This window comes from Seriola aureovittata, chromosome 2 (assembly GCF_021018895.1).
Source record: "Seriola aureovittata isolate HTS-2021-v1 ecotype China chromosome 2, ASM2101889v1, whole genome shotgun sequence".
Classification (NCBI taxonomy): domain Eukaryota; kingdom Metazoa; phylum Chordata; class Actinopteri; order Carangiformes; family Carangidae; genus Seriola; species Seriola aureovittata.
Genome location: NC_079365.1, coordinates 7,585,681 through 7,606,324, shown reverse-complemented (window position 1 = coordinate 7,606,324; position 20,644 = coordinate 7,585,681). Strand labels below are relative to the sequence as shown.

General features: G+C 43.3%; 1 protein-coding gene across 1 annotated transcript; it reads right to left on the bottom strand.

Moving 5' to 3' along the window:
* Positions 1-55: 55 nt before the first annotated feature.
* LOC130179682 (death-inducer obliterator 1-like) lies at positions 56-20,228 on the bottom strand. Its single transcript, XM_056392649.1, is given in 18 exon segments — positions 56-821; positions 823-4,153; positions 5,443-5,638; positions 5,753-5,842; positions 5,984-6,131; positions 6,345-6,852; positions 6,951-7,113; positions 7,448-7,606; positions 7,773-7,889; positions 8,054-8,213; positions 8,308-8,857; positions 11,801-12,020; positions 14,167-14,538; positions 15,184-15,601; positions 15,883-17,005; positions 17,293-17,411; positions 18,482-18,575; positions 20,102-20,228. Coding segments are annotated over 16 exon segments (7,818 nt in total). The 5' UTR covers positions 17,375-17,411; positions 18,482-18,575; positions 20,102-20,228; the 3' UTR covers positions 56-640.
* Between the last annotated feature and the right edge of the window lie 416 nt (positions 20,229-20,644).

Sequence of the window (20,644 nt, the reverse complement as noted above, 5' to 3'; positions counted from 1 at the left end):
TTAATGGAAGCTCTATGAAAGATTTAAGCAAAAACATGTATTACCACAAGATATATGTTGTCAAACTGGTTTAATTGGTTGATCTGAAACAAACTCAGGACATTTCATTAACGACCATTGATGGGGTGGATACTGTAGATAGTTGAAGCCTTTTAGGTCAAAGCTGCTCGACATATAAACACACATTTGTGTATAAACAGTGTTGCCTTTACTTTCACATTATCCATTTCAGATATATGGCTTTTATTTTCTCTACTTAGAAAAGTATGATTAAAAACATCAGTATATACACAAATATATTCATATTTACATATTGCAAATGGTGTGTTAATCAGTTGCATTATTCTTTTCTTTAAAAAAAGCTTTGAATGGAGGAACGTACATGTAATAGGACTAAGTGACCTACTTAATACATCTGGTAACAAGCAACTCAGATGGCCTTCAGTTTTCTGTTTTTCAAATGTGATTAAACAAACTTAGAAACCTTTATGTGACAAAGAATACAAACACTGTCAAACCTTTCTTCATAGTAGGAACACAAATGTGGAAATTTAACGAAATACTGCATTTACAGTGATGAGTTCAACTGGTGAAAGATGTAAGAGTCTCTTAACTGTAATGTAGTGTCCATGAACAGAGACTAGGACATGTTTTTGTCATTTTCTGCAGTTTTATCACTCTCCTTGGGTGTATCGTGTTTACTGTCCTTTCTCTCCTCTCTCTTTTCTCGGCTTCTGCTCCTGTCCCGACGATCTCTGTCCTTGTCCCGGTCTCTGTCCCTGTCCCTCTCTCGCTCCCTGTCCCTGTCTCTTTCTCTGTCCCCTGTCCCTGCCCCGGTCTTTCCCACGGTCTCGATCACGGTCTCGCTCTCTGCTTCTGGATCTGTCCCGTCTTCTGTCCCGCTCTCGATCACGTTCACGTTCTCGGTCACGGGTTCTCACTCTGTCGCGGTCGTAGTCCCTCCTGTCAGAGTCTCTTTCCCTGGGCCTGTCCCGTTCTCTCTCTCTGTCTCTCTCCCGGTCTCTCCTTTTGTCTGGCTCTTGATCCCTGTGTCGCTCCCCCTCCGTCTCCCTGTGCCTCTCACCCTCCCTCCCTCTGCTGCGTTCTCTTTCCCGGCTACGGTCTCGATCCCGGTCCCTTTCTCTGCTTCTGTCCCACTCTCGCTCTCGGCTCCATCGCTTTCCCTGTCCCCTGTCCCATAATGTCCTGCCAGCGTGGGGGATTTCCCGCTCTCTTTCCCTCCTGCGATCCTCAGACAGCTCTCTCTGTCTCTCTTCAGAGGGTTGCGAGGGACCAGGAGGATCCCTGTGCCCTCCTTCAAAGCGACTGAAGCGATCTCCACTGCGAGGTTCTGAGTCCTCTTGGGTGCTGCTGCTCCGCCGCCTCAGTTCAGGAGAGTGGCGGCGCCAGTGGTCATCCCTGTGCAGGTCTGGACTGTGGGCTCCTATGCGACTTGGAGGCCCTATGGGAGCCTCTTGAGGAGTTGGCAGTAGCGGCCCACTGTGACGAATAGGTCTAGCCTCATCTGAGTGCCTGTCGAAGCGGTACCGCTCTGATCCTCCAAAAGGCTGAGAAGGATGAGGTCTATTCTCCTGAGGCGGAGGCCCTCTGAGCTCGTCAAAAGATCCTCGGTGTGGCGGTGAGGAGTGTGGTCTGGAGCTCCCATACTGGTTATGCTGATTGAAGTGTTGTCCACTCATTTCCCCACTGACAGGTGGGCCTCTTCTATCCTCATACTGGTTGGGTGGAGGTCCCCGGTACGATGAACCAGGCAGGGGACCCTGATTGTCTTTAAAAATATGGAGCGAGTTTGGATTCTGATCCACATTTAGCTTGAAAGAGTTAGCAGTGTCTTTGTTATAGTGTTCTGCAGGGCCTCGAGGTTGGTCTACCATTGGGGGTTGGGAACCAAGGTCACCATACTGGGATGGAGGGGGGCCCCTAGGCCCTGGGAAGTGGGACGGAGGAGGAAGCCTGTTATCAAAGTGACCAGGAGGCGGGGCCGCGAAAGGTGGAGGGGGACCTCTGTTTGCAGGGAAATTAAAGGGGGGTGGTGGTGGACCCGTGAATCTTGGTGGAGGTAAGGTGTTCTGCCCTTCAAAAGTTGGAGGTAGGGGGAGGGCTGGAGGGGGGCCTTGCTGTCCAATGTGTTGAGGGGGAATGGAGGGATCAAACATTTGAGGAGGAGGGCCTCTCTGGGCCATTGGAGGGAATGGTGGCGGTGGTCCTCTGGGAGGCATGATATTCTGGGGAGGTGGTCCAGGAAGAGGCTGCTGCTGTGGTGGTGGCTGGGTGCCTGGCCACTGGTTCTGATAGGGAGGGTATCCAGCTGGAGGAGGGCCATATTGCTGACTGCTGTCAGCCTGCATGGGAGGAGCACGTACAATGGGAGGAACATGGATGGGCGGAGGGGGTCCCTGCATAGGAGGGGGCCCAGACAATGGAGGAAGACCTTGCATGGGTGGAGGCACAGACATTGGTGGAGGCCTCATTATCAGGTTTTGTCCCTGCATTGGATGGGGTGGAGGGAAGTTAGATGGAGGGGGAATGTCAGCTGGAGGTCTGTACTCACTGTCGAAGCCTGGCGCCGACATGTGATGCGACACGTGATGGGACTGAGTCTCAACCATTGTGCTCTGAGTGAGTACTGGGATTGTTGAAGTTACTGTGGAGGTTTTTTCAGGCTCTTTATAATAGCCTGTAGTTGGTGTATCTTGGCTATTCTCCTCATATTCTGAGTCTTCACCAACCTTTAAAATACTGGCAGCATTTGGCCAAATACTGTACTTGTCCATCTCTGTTTCTGCCTTGACTGGCTCAGCTTCCTCAGTTTTCACTTCTTTCTCATCCATGTAGTTGACCTCCATATCAGGTTCCACCTCCTCTCCTAATAAAGGAATTGACACCTCTGACTTGTCTGACTCCATGAAGGGTAGGGTCTCACCTTTCACTTCTTCTTGAGGCAGTGATGTCTCTGCATCTTGTGAGGAGTCTGGGAGTTCAGGAACATCAGGCGGCTGTAGCTCTGAAGGAAGAGTTGCATCTGCCAACACAGTAGATGTCTCCTCTTTCTCCTCCGGTTCATCAGTCGGTTTCCTGCCAGCCGAAGCCTGACGAGGATCCCTGCTCTGGCGAGGATCTCTCCTCTGGTTGATTAAGGGAGAAACCGATGAAGACTTTACCAGTTCCTCAACCTTTTTGCCAAGCTGCAGTAGTTGACTACTGGCCAAAAGGGATTTATTAGGCTGAGTTAAGAGTGTGTCTGGCAGTGCCAGTGAGGCACCAGGTGTCCCGGTGGATGACAGTGGCTGATCTCCCTGTTTCTGGAATGTCTGATCTCCGATCTGTTTCAGGCTCTCCAGGATCTTTTGTGGATCAGTTATACATTCAGTTGCAGCCTTAGCTTGACCTGGGACTAAAGTTTTGACCTCTTCAAAAATGGAGTCATCCTCTGGGTCATATGCCACATCATCAGCTTCACTTGCAACCACCTCAGGCTGCTTGGGGACTCCAGGTTTACTTACTATCTCAACAGGCTTCTTGGGCAGATTGTAGCCCCTACCGGGGTCATACTCTTCTTCTGGGTCATATGGTCGGTCATCTTCATCTTCCTCCACCGTTTTCTCTTTAGAAATCTGTGCAAACTGCTGCACAATGGGGTCTAGCATTGTAGGTGGTGGGACGGAGAGTTCCCCACCCTGATCAGATGGAGAGTTAACTTCGGAGTCATGCTTCTTCTTCCCAAAAAGAGTGTCGAGGATGGTCTGAAGAGGAGTGGCAGTTGCTGCAGAGGAAGCAACAGAACTGGATGAGGAGGGTGAGTCCTTGCCAGTGGTAGTGGATGTGGTTGGAGCTTTGACAGAGGACAGGATTGAACGGACTGAGGAGGCTGTCACAGTGCTGCTTGAAGTTTCAGAGGAGCTGGATGGAGGTGATCCTGGAGGAGTTGTGCTGAAGGGGATTTCTAGACTGTGCCGTGCGCTTCTTTCCGCTTTGACTGTGGAGGATGGCTTTGGAAGGCCAGTGTCATCAGCATCTTTGGTCTGAGTCTTGGACCGTTTCTCCTCGGTTTCCAGTGGACCACCAGCACGCTTTCTGTCCTTCTGGCATATCAACAACCCCAAGAGGAGGTTGGGACGAGCTGGTTCAAGCCCTGCAAGATGGACAAAACAACAATCTATCAACTGTCAGCAGATACAAGTTAACAAAAACGCACAAAAGACAAAGAAACCAAGTGAAATGAGAGCTTCTAAAAATTCTCCACATTACATATTGAAAGAACACATAGCACACAAGTTTTTATTCAATTAAACCAAAGTTCTTTCAACTCCAAAAACTATACTTTTATATGACAAAGGACAGCGGTAGTTAGTCAGTAGTTGTTAGCTTGTTTGTGAATTGAATTAATTTTCATTAAATTATAGAAGAAAAAAACATAATGACATTAGTAAATGAACAATTGTCAACAGCAGAACTGTGTTGGTTATTGAAGTGATTTGTAGATATTCAGCCAGATATGATGGAATAAAATCACTAAATCATTTTTCACTTCCTGCACCCTTAATTTGGCACAATAAAACTGCAATAAAGATTGGAACAGATGGTAAACTATAATAGTGTTCTGGTTGATCCAGAGTCAGGTGGATAAATGAATTCCTATTGATATTTGATTTGGGCTCATTACCGGTCTGTTCACAGGAACAAATGGCAAAGTCAAAAGATGTGTAATTCCATTTTTCTACAGTGACTCAGTCAATAAAGAAAAAGCCATCTCACCATCTAATATTCTTTTCTGAGGCACACTATGCAGTAGATATACTGATGTTTGAGTCCCTCTGAGATGGACAATCTTTTACTTACCACAGCTGCAATTGCCATGTGGTACTGTTGAATGTGTTGTACTATCTGGCTGCAAAGTTCACATCAAGTGCTGATTCTTCATTTAGGAGGATGAGTTTAAAACCACTGGTTTATTCCAGCGATGCAGCATGTTACCATATGTACAGCATCATGATATAAAGTGACTGACAAGTCAGCTCATAGCAATTTATTGATTACACATGTATTCAATTTTGTTTATATGGAGCCAAGACTTAAGAAACAACAGGCTGAAACTGGACTCAAATGGCACCAACCTGCGATGCAAACTTCCTTTATTAGAAATGTGTGATACAAAGTCAGATATACAGCAGAGAGCACAGCAGCTGTAACATGCACAGAGGTGTTTTCCAGGGGAGATTCAACAAGGAGTGTGAGTGCCCCCTACAGCACAAACCCATGAATCAACCAAGCTCTCATTTCAACTGGAGTCAAAAAAAACATGACACTAAATATACTCACCACATGTACAAAGACACAGCAACAACACAAATGAACAGGAATCCATTAAAACAAATACAATTACATACAGAGGTATATTTGTGTATCCCTGTAACTGCTTACCTGGCCCATCAAACGGTAATAGTTTGGAGGGTAACGGGTCCTTTGAGCCCAATGGGATGAGATAGAGGTCTTTGATGCGGCGGTTGTTGTTAGCCACCACACCAAATCGTTTCCTGCTGCTAAAGTAAGAGAAGAGAGAGACATATGCCACCTCCTCTTCCTCTGTGGCTGGGTGGAAACGGATCAGACACAGCTCCTGTGAGCGCAGGTTAAAAAAGAGACAGCAAAAAACAGTATGTAAGGAATGTAAGGCCTTTAAAAATTAAAATGTTCAGCACTTTTCTACAAGCTAATCTTAGCACAAACAAACCTTGGAGAGCGAAGTTTTCAGCTTCCCAACATAGTCCCACACTGTGTTTGGAGATATCCGTCCTCCAATGTGAATGGTGTCTGGCAAATCCTGAATAACGTTGACAAAACTATGAATGATGCTTTTACATATACACATTGACACAAGAGTTTTTCATTCATTAATGAATGACGTTTGATATGGTGAATTACATTTGAACTTTTCCTCCTATAATTAGCAAAAACAACTAACCTCCTTCAGGTGTTCGAAGGATCCCGAGACCAGGTAAGCCTTGGTCACAAACTTGGCCACCGACTGCATGTTGATAAATCCTTTCCAAATCTTCTCTTGACCATGGAGGAAGATTGCAGTCTCGCCCTCAGGGGGAGGCTCAGATGTGCTGTAAAACCAAAATAATGTTCCTTTCAGAGAAAAGTCAAAGGCCAAATCTCAAGCCTGCACACAGTAATATACAGGGATTTTCTTAAAACAGCAAACAATGACCCTGCCCCATCATACTCACATTTAATCGTGTTTAAAAATAGAATTTTACGTGTATTCTCAATTTTATGACAGTATACAAAATATATTGCCATACACAAATATTAAGCACCTCGTTTTAGTTGATTTGGAGACGGCAACTGAAGATGGCGAAGCTGGGGGCATCGGCAGTGGTATCTTGGGTCCAACCTCCACTGGAGCAGTAACAGGAGCAGGGAGTGGTTCGGCTGTGTTATTGCTGGGCTTCTCTGGAGCAGTGTAGGTGACAGTTACGCCGGAGCTGTGCCTGGCCATGCGTGGGTCTCTACGGGTGATGGTGACAGAGGAAACAGTCGCGGCAACAGGTGCAGGGGCTTGGGCAGGAGGTACGAGCATGCTGAGGTCCTCCTGGTAAAGCTGCTGTGATTCGGGGGCATCTGTGTTGGACTGGTACGATGGAGGGACTGGGTGTTGGTAGGCTACAGAGTCTTGGTGCGGATAGGCTGCAGGGACCTGTGGTTGGACCACAGGAGAAACATCCCCTGACCTGGACGAATGCAGCTCCTGTCTGAGTGGTTTAGTTTCAGGCTTCTTGGTCAGTTTGGCTTTTTTAGCTGCTGGCTCATCTTCTGTCTTCTGGCCTAAAGGGCAAAATAAAATAAAAAAACACTGTTTTATAACAAATGTAATATCATTTAGTGGAGAATGCTCTCACATCATATGTTAGCCTCTTATTTACCTGTGCATATTTTACACTTGAGGTCAAATAGATGAGTCCTGTGTTCTGATGTGGTGTCTTTGAGCATGCTACTGAAAATGTCTGGCATGCTGCTGCCACCGCTCCCTTCAACAGCAGAGGACTGAGCCGAAGCTGAAGGAGTGGAGCCAGACTCGTCTTGGTCCTGATGACACAGGAGAGAGGATCTCTGTCAAATATGAGATTAACTACAGCAGATGATAATCAATTTGCATTCATTATTTTTGATTCCTGTGCACAACTGTATTTTGTGTGAGGTAGTTGCAGGTTGGTTTACTACCAACCACTGATTAAGATAGAAAAAGCCTCAGAGAGAAAGAAATTGCCTTGAGGAACAGGACAGTCGGCAAGATAACCAACCACTGATATCTTGGCTACTGTCTTTACTTAGCCAGATTTCACAGTTTGTGCACCAAGACCCACATGCAAAGGTGAAAAGAAGTGTTAAAGCAAGAGAAGAACAGCGTGCCACCACTTACTGCAGCAGAGGCCATGCGAGAGGAAGTGGTGGCAGAAATACATACATCTGCATCAGATGTTGGTGGAGCGTCCTCCATATCCACACTATGAGAGCTAGAGTCATGTCTGTTGCCCAGTCTAGACTGCCCTGAATGGGCTCTTGTATTGGGAGACTGAGCCTAAGGGAGACAACCATACAATATTTAGCAATTTTGAGCATTGTATTCAACAGTATTCAAATAAAACAAACTAATTTTTTTAGTCCCCAATGTGGAGCTCTTTGAAGCTCATAACCTCATGATGTCGACTTGTGCTTGGTATGTAATTAAAGGCAGTAACATTTACCTCAGGAGCGTCAGGCTTCCTCCACTCAGATATTTCTTTGGAAAGCAATTCTTCAGCACTTAGTCTCACCAACCTGAAGGGACTAACCTCTCCCCCCACCACCCTGTAGAACAGGCCCTGAGACAAACATACCACACGGTTATTTAACATCTCCACATGAGGGAAATCAGGTAAAATCATTAGAGCTGCAGGCGTCACCGCCGCATACACAAAACTCAACAAAACTAATAAACACAAATCTAGATTTGTACTTGACTGCATGCACGTCTGTGTTGACTCACTTTGTTTTTCGGATCCTTCAGGTTGAACATGAGGGACCTGTATTTGTTCTTGTACTTGCTGTCAGTGCTAAGGCAGAGGTTAAACATTTCCTTCTCAATGGCAACTGCCAGCCTTCCCACCTCACTCTCAGTCATTTTCAGATCGTCACTGTCGCTCACCCTGGTGGTAAGAAATACAACAAAAATGAGTGTTCAGCCAAGAATTTACTGGATTCTAGAAGCAAAGGTTTCCTGAACCGTGGTGAGACACTCACCTCTTGTAAAGGATGTCTGTGAGCGAGCGGCGGATGTTCTGTCTCATCTGGTTGTTGGGTGGAGGTGGCATGGGGGACACAGGAGGCGCTGAAGCGGCTGGATGTGACGATCTGGAGGACGATGAGTGGTTGGAGGGAGCTGATGGAGACGATGGGACTCTTGAGGATGAAGAGGAGTGACTGTGGGATGGAGTGTCTTTTTGTTGTGGCTGCTTCTTAGGAATGGTGAAGTTAGACTTGGTGACTCGCAGTGCTCCTGTGACGTGGATCGGACCTGGAGGGAAGGGAGATGAGGCGGGTGGTGGGCCTGGTTTCTTGGACTTTGCTGCAGTTTTACTCGGAGGTGTCGCGGGTTTCTTGGATGCCTTTGAGCTGGAAGAATGAAGGGATGGCTTCTTGCCCTTGGGGGAAACCTTGGCTGCTTTAGTGGTCTGGGATTTCTTGTTTCCTTTGACTGGTGTCACCGATGCCGGGGAGGGTTTCTCAGAAGCCGGGGCTGGTTCCTTCTCTTTCTGCTCCTTCTCACTCAGCTTCTCTTCTTTGGGAGGAGCTGAAAATCAAAAATAAAAGCCGACAGTTTAAAATATGCAATCATTTACAATATCAGCAGATGTGACAGATCATCATTACATTTTATCACTTTGCATGTATAATTCAGAGACGACAATACTATGACTGAAAAGGATCATTTTGAAGTGATTCAATTCCACAGCTGATAAAACAACTCAAATCACAAAAGTTTAAGTGAAACAGTAAAATCTCTAATGAAACCCTCCTTCAATAGATCCAAAAATAGTTGACATTCAGTTACTTGTGCAGACATTGAACACACTGCAACCGACATTCTGAAATAAACACAAAGTTGACAACTGGGCAGATAAGTGGTCCCTCTTTATTTGAAGCAGTGACAGCAGATACACTGTGCTGGTTGTGCAGGTCCATCTGCGAAAAAAGTATTTTCTTCCCAAAAATCACTTGATGGCATGAACTTCAGGAAGCATACGAGTGCCTCATCATCATCATCATCATCAGCGAGCGTGATTCTCAGGACCCATGGATCCAGAAGAGAGGAAACCACTGCACTGGAGTCTTGTGCAAACTCCTAATGTGACCTTGGCATCAGAAGTTATGGAAATGACTACGAGGTTCTATCACTTGAATATGAGCGATAAACACCATTGACCAGTTTGCTAAAATGTAGTTTACCTCTCCTGTGTCACTGGCTACTAAGGCAGAAACAGTCTATAACACTGCCTCACAGAATGAGTCTAAAAACTACATCAAAATGCATTTTGGGAATAATTAAGTTGACGATTAACTGCTCACCCTAAAATTATACCTCTAAAATGTATTCATATCACAAGCTCAGCTACAAACACTATCACCAGCTGATAAAGGGATGAACTCTGACCTCAAAAGCAACCAGACCCAAGTCTTGTTAATGATTCTGTCATTTGAATAAATTATAAGTACACATAAAACATTTAACCATCAACATCTGCATTAAATGTATAGGTATTATGTCAACCAATTGCACCAAGACTAAAATGGCAATACACTTCCTACTTGTCTAACCTCTCTTCAAACTGTCACCTGCACATGCTGGTGCTTTATCTGTCCAAGTTGCATGTTGAAGCTGCAATAGTTTGAGTGTTAACTCCACTTGAACACACAAAACTACACACACACACTAAATGGTATAAACCCAGATATTTTTGTTCAGAGCAACAGTACCGACACCCAATGCAACCAAAGTCAACCATTTTCTCAGGATGATAGGTTGTCACACCAATCAAAATATCATTCAGCAAAATATTGGCTATGAATGAGCAAATCATTGGGCTATGGTTTCCTCAACAACAATCAACGGTCATACTGATCTCCTGACCTGACAGGATGCATTCACATTACATTAGCATGCATTATCCTATCAATCAATATCCTGATGCCTTATAAATAGGTGAAAGAAAAATGAAAATGTCCACATTTCATTGCAATAAACGTTCCCATCAATATATAATCAAATCTCATCAGGTGCAAAATGTGTGTGAAAAACTTGAAGGTGGTTGTCCCTCTTCTGAATCTGTGTGCTCTGCCCTGGTCTTCAGCTTCCAACTTCGGCTGTGGCCTTCAATTCCACTGCATTATCTCCAGGTGGTCTGGTCTCTCCCTGCACTGAGGTCTGCCAGAGGTTTTCTTTTTCAGATGTCACCATCTTGGGGCTCTTGATGGTCACATCTCCGTTGCATGTGTAGATTAATCAGTTGTATATGCTGTTTGAGCTGAACTGGTCAGGATATCCTACAGCAAGCCAACACTGCTCACATAATCAATGGAGGCATCCAAAAAACTGTTATATCACCTTTTATTTTAAAGCCAGTTTCCCACGAGAAGGGATGCATCATATTCAATATGAATCAAAAACTTTGAAAAAAGTCAAGTTTGTTACCCACAAAATTAAGGGTAGGGAAAAAACCACAAAATTGAGCTTAACAGGTGATATCAGCTCAATATGAGCTATGTTAGCTTCATTGGTCCACATTAACACGGGGGAATTCTGAAACACCTACCTGCCAGAGAAAGAGAGGGAGGGACCTTTTTGTGGGACCAACAGCTGAGGTGATGAACCCAGGAAGTGGAGACTTGTACAGAAAACAGGTCATTTGAATTCACGCTCCAAACACACCTACAAGCACCATCCCATTCATCACAGCCACACAGTAAACCTCCTCGTACAGTCTCCTGAGAGATCTGCGTTTTGAGATTATTTCCCTCCTGTTATCTCTACCACTTGTTCCTTTATAGGTTTTCATCTGCAGCCCTGCATTTTAAGTATGAGGTATTCAAAAGTGGGACTCCAGCAATTTAGTATTGCACTTCAAAAAGTTTAGTCACAAGTCATATTAAGAAAGGAAAACTCAAATCAATGCAGTAAAGGCCGAGATACTTTTAGTCAACACTATCGGTCAAGATCCAAAAATGCTGGATCCTCCAAATCCCATAATGCATAAGCACTATTTGTTAGACCCTCTGTGCCTTTAAGTGCCCACATCTTTCAAACTACTGCCTCCAGTTTGCACTGCAGGCTTTCTGTTAAGAATTCAAAACTGAGATAACCCTGATGCCATCATCGGGGTTAGTTTTTCAGACTTTCCCAAGTAACCCTCCTTGACTAATAAAATTATTTTGATGTGTGCAATTTACAGAGTGCCACTTAAAATAAATGTTTTGGATTATTGAATACTTACCCAAAGCCACAGATGACACTTACCTTTCCACAGCTGCCAACATTTCAGTGACTAACAAAACTTTTACATTAAACTCACAACACTTTGCAAGGCAGTCAAAAGTCTAGTGTACAGATGAGTTCATGTTCTTCCCCAAATGTACGGATCATCTCTAAGGTATGTTAGCATGACAGGAACCACATTTATAATGGAAAAACAACAATGTGGTTTCAACAACAGCCCAAGACCTTCAAAGAGATACATACACTTTTTGTTTAACACTGTTGGTGATATGGGTGTAGTCTTTTCTGGTGTTACTGCAATGTAATTATGGTCGCTGGACCAGGATGCAGTGGCCGGCGGGGGCGGGTGTTCCTCAGCATGCTCGTCTTCATCATCCTCGTCTGGATCAGGACTGTGGTCCTCCTCGCTGTCGGATTCCTCTCGGGTCTTCTTCTGTGTCTTTTTCCCACCAGCAGCGCTCCTCTGGGTGGACGAAAAAAAACAAACAAAAAAAAAAACACACATTCAGGTCTTTTAGTAACAACGCTCTTCAGAGTAGACTCCCTCTATAAAGTGTCAAATGCCAAGACAATCTACTGTTGGCAAACAAACTTAACTCTTACAGTCTTTGGTCTTCCTGCTCTCCCTGTCGTCACTTGTAACCACTGAACACAGTGTGCAGAGTACAACTAATGGCAAGGTCATTGATGGCATTTCTGCACTTACATTGCTTTACATGTAGCAGCTACTTTTCTGCAAACCTGGACATATTTCTATGAAAAATGTACTGCTTACTAAATTATTCTTGGCAGGTACACTTTACTAATCTGAGCTAGTGAGCCAAAAATTTAATTTTAGACACTGCCTTCAGGACTATGTATTATAAAGCAAGTTCAACGCTGTCAGGCGTTTTTAGCAGTAGTTCCAGTTTAAACCCTATGAGGATTGATTCCATGAACATTCATATCACTTGAAATGATGAAAGATATCAATTCATTTAGAATAAAATATCTCTTATTCTCTCAGTGTACATTATTGTTTTCTCACTCCCCTATGCCTTGAAAGTTCAACAACAAATAGCCAATAACTTCGAAAGCATACCATGAAGAACACAATATTAGAACTAGTGAGTCTTGTGGGGAATGTTTTTGTTTTAGAGGCAAAATAATGTTAATATTGGCAAGGCAGAGATACACAATGTGAGCACAAAGTAAATAAAATAGTAAAAACCATAAAAGCTAGAATACTGTGCAGTTATCATAAAGGCTGCTGTATACTGTTGATATTCTTAGAGATTACTTTATATCTTAGAGCAATGTTTAGTATGTATAAACATGAATCATACAGGACATTAGAAATGCAGATAGTGTGACTGCATAAACAAACATTTTAAAATACATAATGAGTAGTTGGAGCATCAAAAGCCACATTCATTTAGATATATTTGTTGTTAAACTAAAAAAAAAGCTTATCACAATCGTTACGGTGCACAGAAAATCATTCACTTACACAACCCCATTTCCAGACAATCTCTAGACTTTTAACAATTGTCAGTTTACTGACTGACAGTTTGTGTTTGTCCACATCATGATCCGGTGGGAACGATGGCTCTATTGTTCCAGTGAGTTGACTAGTCAACAGTTGAGCCATTCACTCATTTTGACTAAAACCCCTGAAATCTGAAATCAATGGCCTCCCAGACTGGTTAACAAAGGAGCGTGGGTTAGTTGGGTTACATGGATTGAATGTTAGCTAGTCTGGTATTACCAAAACAATCCAATTTAGGTTGCTCACCTACTATATTTGCTTCTTCAGATAGGCACTTCAACATCAAAATATTTAATACCAGAAAGCAGCACCTGCAAGTTATCATTCTGTTTCAAAGTTGTTGTTGTTTTTTCTTTTTTAGAGTAACAGCATTTTACTCAACTCTGAACCAGTTTATTCCGGTCAAAATTGGACTTCTTGTAAAATTGTTAAAATGCAAAGGGTGCAGCCATAACAAGGAAATTTGACGCAACTAAAACCAATTTTAAAATGGTTTTCTTTTTATAATTTTTTGAAATCCCAGATCTGACTTTAGTAAGATCATGTGTAGGTAACAATCATGACCTAAAATGTAATAATTGCTGCGCACACACGAATGTGTTTTCTCTAATGTTAATCAACAGTGAAACAAAAAGTCACAAAGATTCAGCTATTTCCGCATATATGTGTAAAATTGTAAATTATTATGTTTCAAGTCATTCAGAAACGGAAGAGTAAATTACCTGTCTTCAAAGGTCACACAACACTCAAGTATTCAATGTGACTGGATACTTGACACTGCTAAGCCCTGCTAATAATAGACCAACATTCAACAAACAATAAAATGCACTTAAGGAAATTATTTCTCTAATGTTGTCAAGACATAAGAATCTAAAAAATCAATTATGTTTTACGTTGACACAGATTGCTTGGCAGTTACATGATCTGCCTAAGAACTCAACTGCCATTACTGCACTCTCAACTGCTATTACTGATGTAACTTAAAAGGATGCTACAATGGCTACTTTGCACAACTTTTCCACATTATACCAAAGTTATGAACATTCAGACAAAGGCCACTATTTCAGGTGGTCCAAGTTACCTTAGGTGTAGACTTGGTTTTCTGAGTCTTGGCCTTGTCCTTCTGCTTAGGCTCTTTGACATCAGTGATGGACTTCATGGCCGCAGCAGCGTGTCTCAGGATACAGTCGTTTCCACAGTACACAGAGTCTGGCTGGGCGTTATTCTCACAGCCAGGCCCGATACATTTAGGAAGAGAAGACTCCTCCTCAGCCTTCTGCCCGCTCTTCTCCTCTGGCACCCCCGCTGCTGGCGTCGTTTTCACCTCAACATTTGATGCCACCTTCTGCTCTGTGTCTGGTAGGGCTTTCTGCTCTGCTGTGGGTGTTGCCCTCTTCTCCACCACTGATGTCGCCTTCTGCTGTGCTTTTGGTACGGCTGTCTGCTGTATTGCCTGCTCCAGTTCAGTACACAATAAAATAAACAGCTAATGACGAGAAATGTCATTTTGTATCATGCTGTCACAATACCAGTATTCTGAATTTCATATTCATTTTATTGATAGCAACACTGATTTGTGAAAATGTGCACACCCTTTTTTTATTTTAGAGATGTTCTCAATGGGCTACTTTATGCTAACATCATGTCTTCAAACATTTGTTTCTGTGATACTGTCTACGACAGAGCAGGCCTGTGTTTGTTTGGGTCCTAATTTACATTTTCAGAAAATAAGAACACCACCCATGCAGAGGCAAAACACAATAACAGTTCGAGTAATGAGGCAATGTACTCTAATCACAGACTGGGGGATAAATAAATAGAAATCACATTTCACACACATTGAAGCCCTTTTACAGTGACTGTGGTGAAATGGATTTTGATTTGGTTCAAGTATGAACTGTTTATACCATGAAATTAAATCATTCAGCATCGCTTCAGTCATTTTTAAATTTGGATCATTAGGACCAACACCTGACATGCAGAATGAAGTGCTGTACGACAGAACTATCTGCACCAACTCAGACAATGATTAATGGCTCGACTCATAAAGACAACATTATTTAAAAAGCTTAAGTTGAGATCAGTTGCAGGGACCTACCGGCTGAAAGATCTTTATCTTCTTTTTCCCAGTTGGATTAGTGGCTTTCTCTATCCTGCCTTTGATGCCCAGATCCTCTGCTCCCTTCTCTTCAGGTCCAAGACCTGTGAAGGACAGAGGTGCTCCCACAGCCTGAGCAGCTGCTCCACTTGGGTTAGCTTTCTCGGCAGCTGCAGAAGAGGTCACAGCAGTGGCGGAAGAAGAAGTCTGAAGAGTAGCATCAGCTTTCGACCTCCCGACCTCTGTACTTGTAGAGAGGATAGATGTGGCGGGCCTGACCACCTGGTTTTTCTTAGCGGTGCAGTTGGGGCAAATGTAGTCCTCCCCATTTCTCTCCATCAGTCGGCCGCGGGCCTCTGTGATGCCCACACAGTCTCCATGGAACCACTCCTCACAACGGTCACAGCAGATCATGAACCTAGTGTGCACAAGACATTTGTACTGCCACTTTTCCAAAGCATGAAGCTCAACACAAACTTACTAGCTTCTAGCCACTAGCTTCTCTCATAATTTCAGACTTGATGAAAATGACAAAAAACAACTTTAGCAAAACAGTGGTTGTAGCTACTAGATGACATAAAGAAGAAATTATAATTAATTAAGATTATTTTACTCTTCTACATCATCATCATCTACATCTTTGAAGCAATCATAATAAATAATAGGCAATTAATAAAGCAACTACAGATGATAAAATACCTTTTGTTGTGTTTTTGGCGACAGATGCAATAAAGTGCATTGGGGTCATATCCTCCTTCATCTGACTCAATGGATGACGAAGAGGTTGAAGAGTCATTCTCGTCGTCGTCATCATCATCATCATCATCATCGTCGTCGTCATCGTCATCATCATCGTCGTGGTGGTGGTCCTCTTGCATCTGGGGCTTGCGAGTCTTTCCAGCAGCTTGGGTAGATTTAGGCTTAGTTTCCCTCTTGACAGGAATGGTGCTCTTGTTGGCAGGGGCAGGAGCTTTAACAGGGGTAGTGTTCTTATTGGCTGCCTTCTTTTTATTGACATATGTTCTTATTGGTCCACGTTTTACCACCAGTGCTCCAGGTGGCTTGTCTGAACTGTCTTCGTCACTCTCTTTCTCCGTTTCCACTTTGTCATTTTTATTTCCGTGTTCGTCTTTCTCCTCACCAACCTCCTTCTTCTCAGAGTCCTGCTCTGGCTGAGACTGTGCTGTGTTGGTAATCCCTACATCTTCAGGACTCGGATCACTCTTTTCATCTTTATTCTCCCCGTTGTTATCCTGTAACTGGTCTATCTTGGTAGCATCTCTGCTGTCCTCCTCATTCTCAGAGCTGCCCTCATCATTGACTGTCGCTCCGCCGCCTCCTCTGGTCTGTCTGCCACCTCGAGTTTTCCTTTGAGTCTGCTTCCTTGCACCACTTCTTGTCCTCCTCTCTGGGGAATCCACCTTGTCCTCCACAGCCTTGGTGTCAGCATTACCATCAAAGCTGGCCTCTGAGGCGGTCTCTGCATCAGTTGGGGTTTGGGAAGGAGGATCTCCACTCTCCAGGCTGGGAGGGGCACTCTTTCTTGACCCCCTTTTGGCAGTCAAGAGGAATTCCTCTAGTTTGTCTGTACGCTTAGACTGCCTGCCACTACGGCGTACAGGACAGCGGTTTTCAGAGCTGTTGGTTGCTGCCTCGACTGGCATTTCTCTCTTTGCAACGGTGGACCGACGGAAACCCCAAGTCTTCTTTACCTCACTGTTGCCCTTGGAAGATTTATCTGGCTCCTCTATAGTCTTTGTGGCCACATTCTCGCTTTCAGTTTGAAACAATTCGTGCTGCTCGCTATTCCCTGCTCCAACACCTGCGGACGGACAATCAAAGAACCCTGTAAGCAAACAATCATAGTATGCAATCACCAGAGTGCAACACAACAACACTGCAAAGAAACTACTGATTGTTTTGTCTAGCATACATATAAATGAATATGAAAATGATTGACTGCATTGGATTTGACCCCTACTTACCCTAGATTTTCACCAAAACTTTAAATCACCCAAATATCATTGAACTGACACCACAATTGTGCCCAGTATTAGAACAACATTCCCACCCATTACTCGTGAAGGAAAAGAAGCTCATCCAAGGTACCTTGAGAGCAGCTATCCATACGGTCCTGGCTCTTCTCTGGCTCAGAGGCTAGAGAGAGCTCAGGGCTCACATTCTCCTCCATAGATGATGGAGTCAATCGCTACTTTCAAACTGAATGTCTACAGTTAAGAGAAGAGCACAAGAGACCAGCTATGAATCACTCTTTTCACTTCATAATGTGAAAAATACTGAGGGCTTTTTATTCAGTAGCCAGTGCTGGGATTGCTCTATGTGTTACAAAATGTAGATATACTAGTTGCTTTTACATTCTCGCTCCAAAATAGTGTTGCAAATATAACACTAAAAGTGTATTTGCACCATACACTGCCCATAGAATTAGTGCTGTGTGGGTATTGAAATGTCGCCAGAAATTGTGTTTCCTGACACAAATACTACACATACATGTGTCTCAAAAACAAGTACAATGAGTACGAGTACAATGCGTCTGAAGGCATGATGTCTGGTATTGCTATAGCCTATTTCATATTTGTCAGCTTAATCAAAATCATTAAATTCTTGTTGTCTAAGAACAGGTTAGAAAAAGTATTTAAAAATGTTTACGTCTCTGAATGAAAATATAATAAAGCTGTGTACTTGGTCTTTAAACATGACACAGCCTCTTAGAAAGTGTAACATCGTATTGCATGCCTTCCATTTACCGTTCTGCCGTCTGTAAAAACTTGGAACTGGATTTCTGTTTTTTCTGAATTAGTGTAGAAGATTGCATTGAACAGCGCATTGCAATTATTGCAGTATTTTCCATGTGAAAGCGTGATGCTGACTGTGGCATGTTTCTCACAGAGGGAGTAACCGTAGCAACTTCTGTGTATAGCCACATCATATACACTCCCTGTGGAGTCTAATGCCACAATTTGGAGTTGTATAGTGAAAAAAACAGGTGGCAGAACATTAAAACAAACAGATTTTTTAACTTGAAAAATACACATTTTATGTTTGTCATGGCTAATAGTCAGGCAATGTCAGGCATTCGCAAGTCTAAAAGCAAAACTATTGTGGCACAACACAATTCAGAAATTGTGCATGTTCAGTTGATTGGTGAAGCTTTCTGGAAAGTCTTACTGCAAATAAGAATTAATGAAAATGTACTTCACTTAAGATTCTCCAAGGCCAAACTTGCTATTCTTTAACCTAAAAGCACATTTTGAAAATTTATGAAAATAGTCTGTACCTGCAGTTCAGCAGAGATGGGTGGCAGAGAGCTTCTTCAAACTAAGCAAAGTCTTTGCAGCAGTAATCATCAGTCTTGGTTAAGGTTTAAGGATCTGCCAGTGCCAGAAAGGGAGGAAAACACAAGTTAGGATCAAAGTACACCGCATTTTATAGAAAGGCTAAGACGCAACAACAGTATGGATCAGTTAAGGTAATGAAAGTGATAAAAAATCTGGTTCGTTTTCTGGAAATTAAGGATGTTTACTAGCATATTTACCAATTCCCAGTGCTCAATTAAAATGTGAACTTTATAGAATCAACAAAAATACACCAAGCAATGTGCTGCAATGATGACTTTCTGGTGATAAAAGAACCTAATATGAGCAGGACAACTGCTTACTGTGCAAAACACATGATGGAACTGTTTGAATTTGTTCAGAATTCAGTGCAAGCAAGAAACCTCAATACTTGTACACATGTGTATTCAGTTACCAACATAACAATTACATCTGTTTTTCTACTCTTTTAAACTGATGCATTGATAAGCCTAGCACACTACACCGTGACCCCAGGGAAAAAATCCAACCAAAGACTGGAGGTGATTACAGCGGATTGCTCCAATAGTATGCCAGTGGTCACGACACCGTGCCACGTGAATCGAGGAGGAAAACTGTTGCCAAGAAAGGTGGGAGGGGCCCGGGGCGAAAATCAAATGCCAAACTAACGAACATTTACACATTCAGACGAGATGATGAAAAATCGTTTCTGATATGTGCTGATCACAGTATGTCATGCTCACACTGATGCTGTTTCTCACAGACGTATTGAGGTATAACGGTTGCTGTTCGACACGGAAAGAGGGAAGCTACACACGGCCGTAATGCGCATGATATAACTCTTAATTCAATATCACAACCACGCGTCGATATCACTCGTATCATCGTCAAATCCCCTATGTATTGACAAAAAAGCCAAACAGCACCAAAGAGATCACACAACAAACTACGACATATTAAAAATACTTCATATCCACCACCGCTGATGATGGCCGCAAAGCCAACCTAACCACTGAAGAACAGCTAGCTTATTTACCGTTAGCTTACGTGATCCATACGCACAAAATGTGCAGAATTATTGACTCGGTACATTTGAAAACCCTGCGTATAACAATAATCACACATTTGCGTGTTTCAGTTATGTGTTATCGTAGTTTATCGTTTCCTTTCAAACCAAGGGACCAACCGTTGCAAAACGTGCACTTGTAGCTAGCCTCCTGGCTCACGCTATTAGCCACCACGAGCATGGATGTGTTAGCGGCAGGATATACCTGTAGCAATTAGCTGTTCAGATAACTCAAAAACGATGAAGATGCAATAACTTAAAATGGATCTAAAAGAGACCTGTTGCAAGAAGCATGTCTAACTAACCAATTTGACTGAACAGAGTCTAATGGATCAGCGCAGTTTTACTGTAAACACGTTAACGTTTAAGCTAACGTCAGGCACATCATGATCAACCTCGCCTCGGATACCTGGAGTAGGACAAACCTAGCAGTATGACAAAAACTGAGACACGAACGAATCCCACAAAAAATTCAACGCGATACAACTTAAACATTAAATTGTTGCATTCTACCCACCTACGCGCTAGAAATACCGATGATATGCCCTCGCTCTTTCTTCGGTCAATCCTCCATTTTCCATTCCCGCTGGAGCTAACTGACTGCGGCAGATGGCTGACGGTTTACAGAATACACTCAGCGCCTGTACAGCGCCCCCACTGGATAGGAGGAATACTGAGCGAGCACAGGCAACAATGATGGGTTTGTTTGGCTCAGGCGTACACACACACACACACACACACACACACACACACACACACACACACACACACACACACGCACGCACGCACGCACGCACGCACGCACGCACGCACGCACACGCACACACACACCCTTCTTAAATCTGTATTTAGTCTATTGCCCTAATAAACCTCTTCTTCAGGCCTTCTGATATACAGAGTTCACAAATATTAACGTGCTACTGCTGTTACAGTTGCTGTCTGAGAGCAACACATTTTCAAGACTGCATTATCTGAAATTGAGTTTCAGAAATTAAGTTGTCTGATTAAACACTGCTTACCTACTCAACCTACAAATGAAATTGAACCTATGCTATTTGAT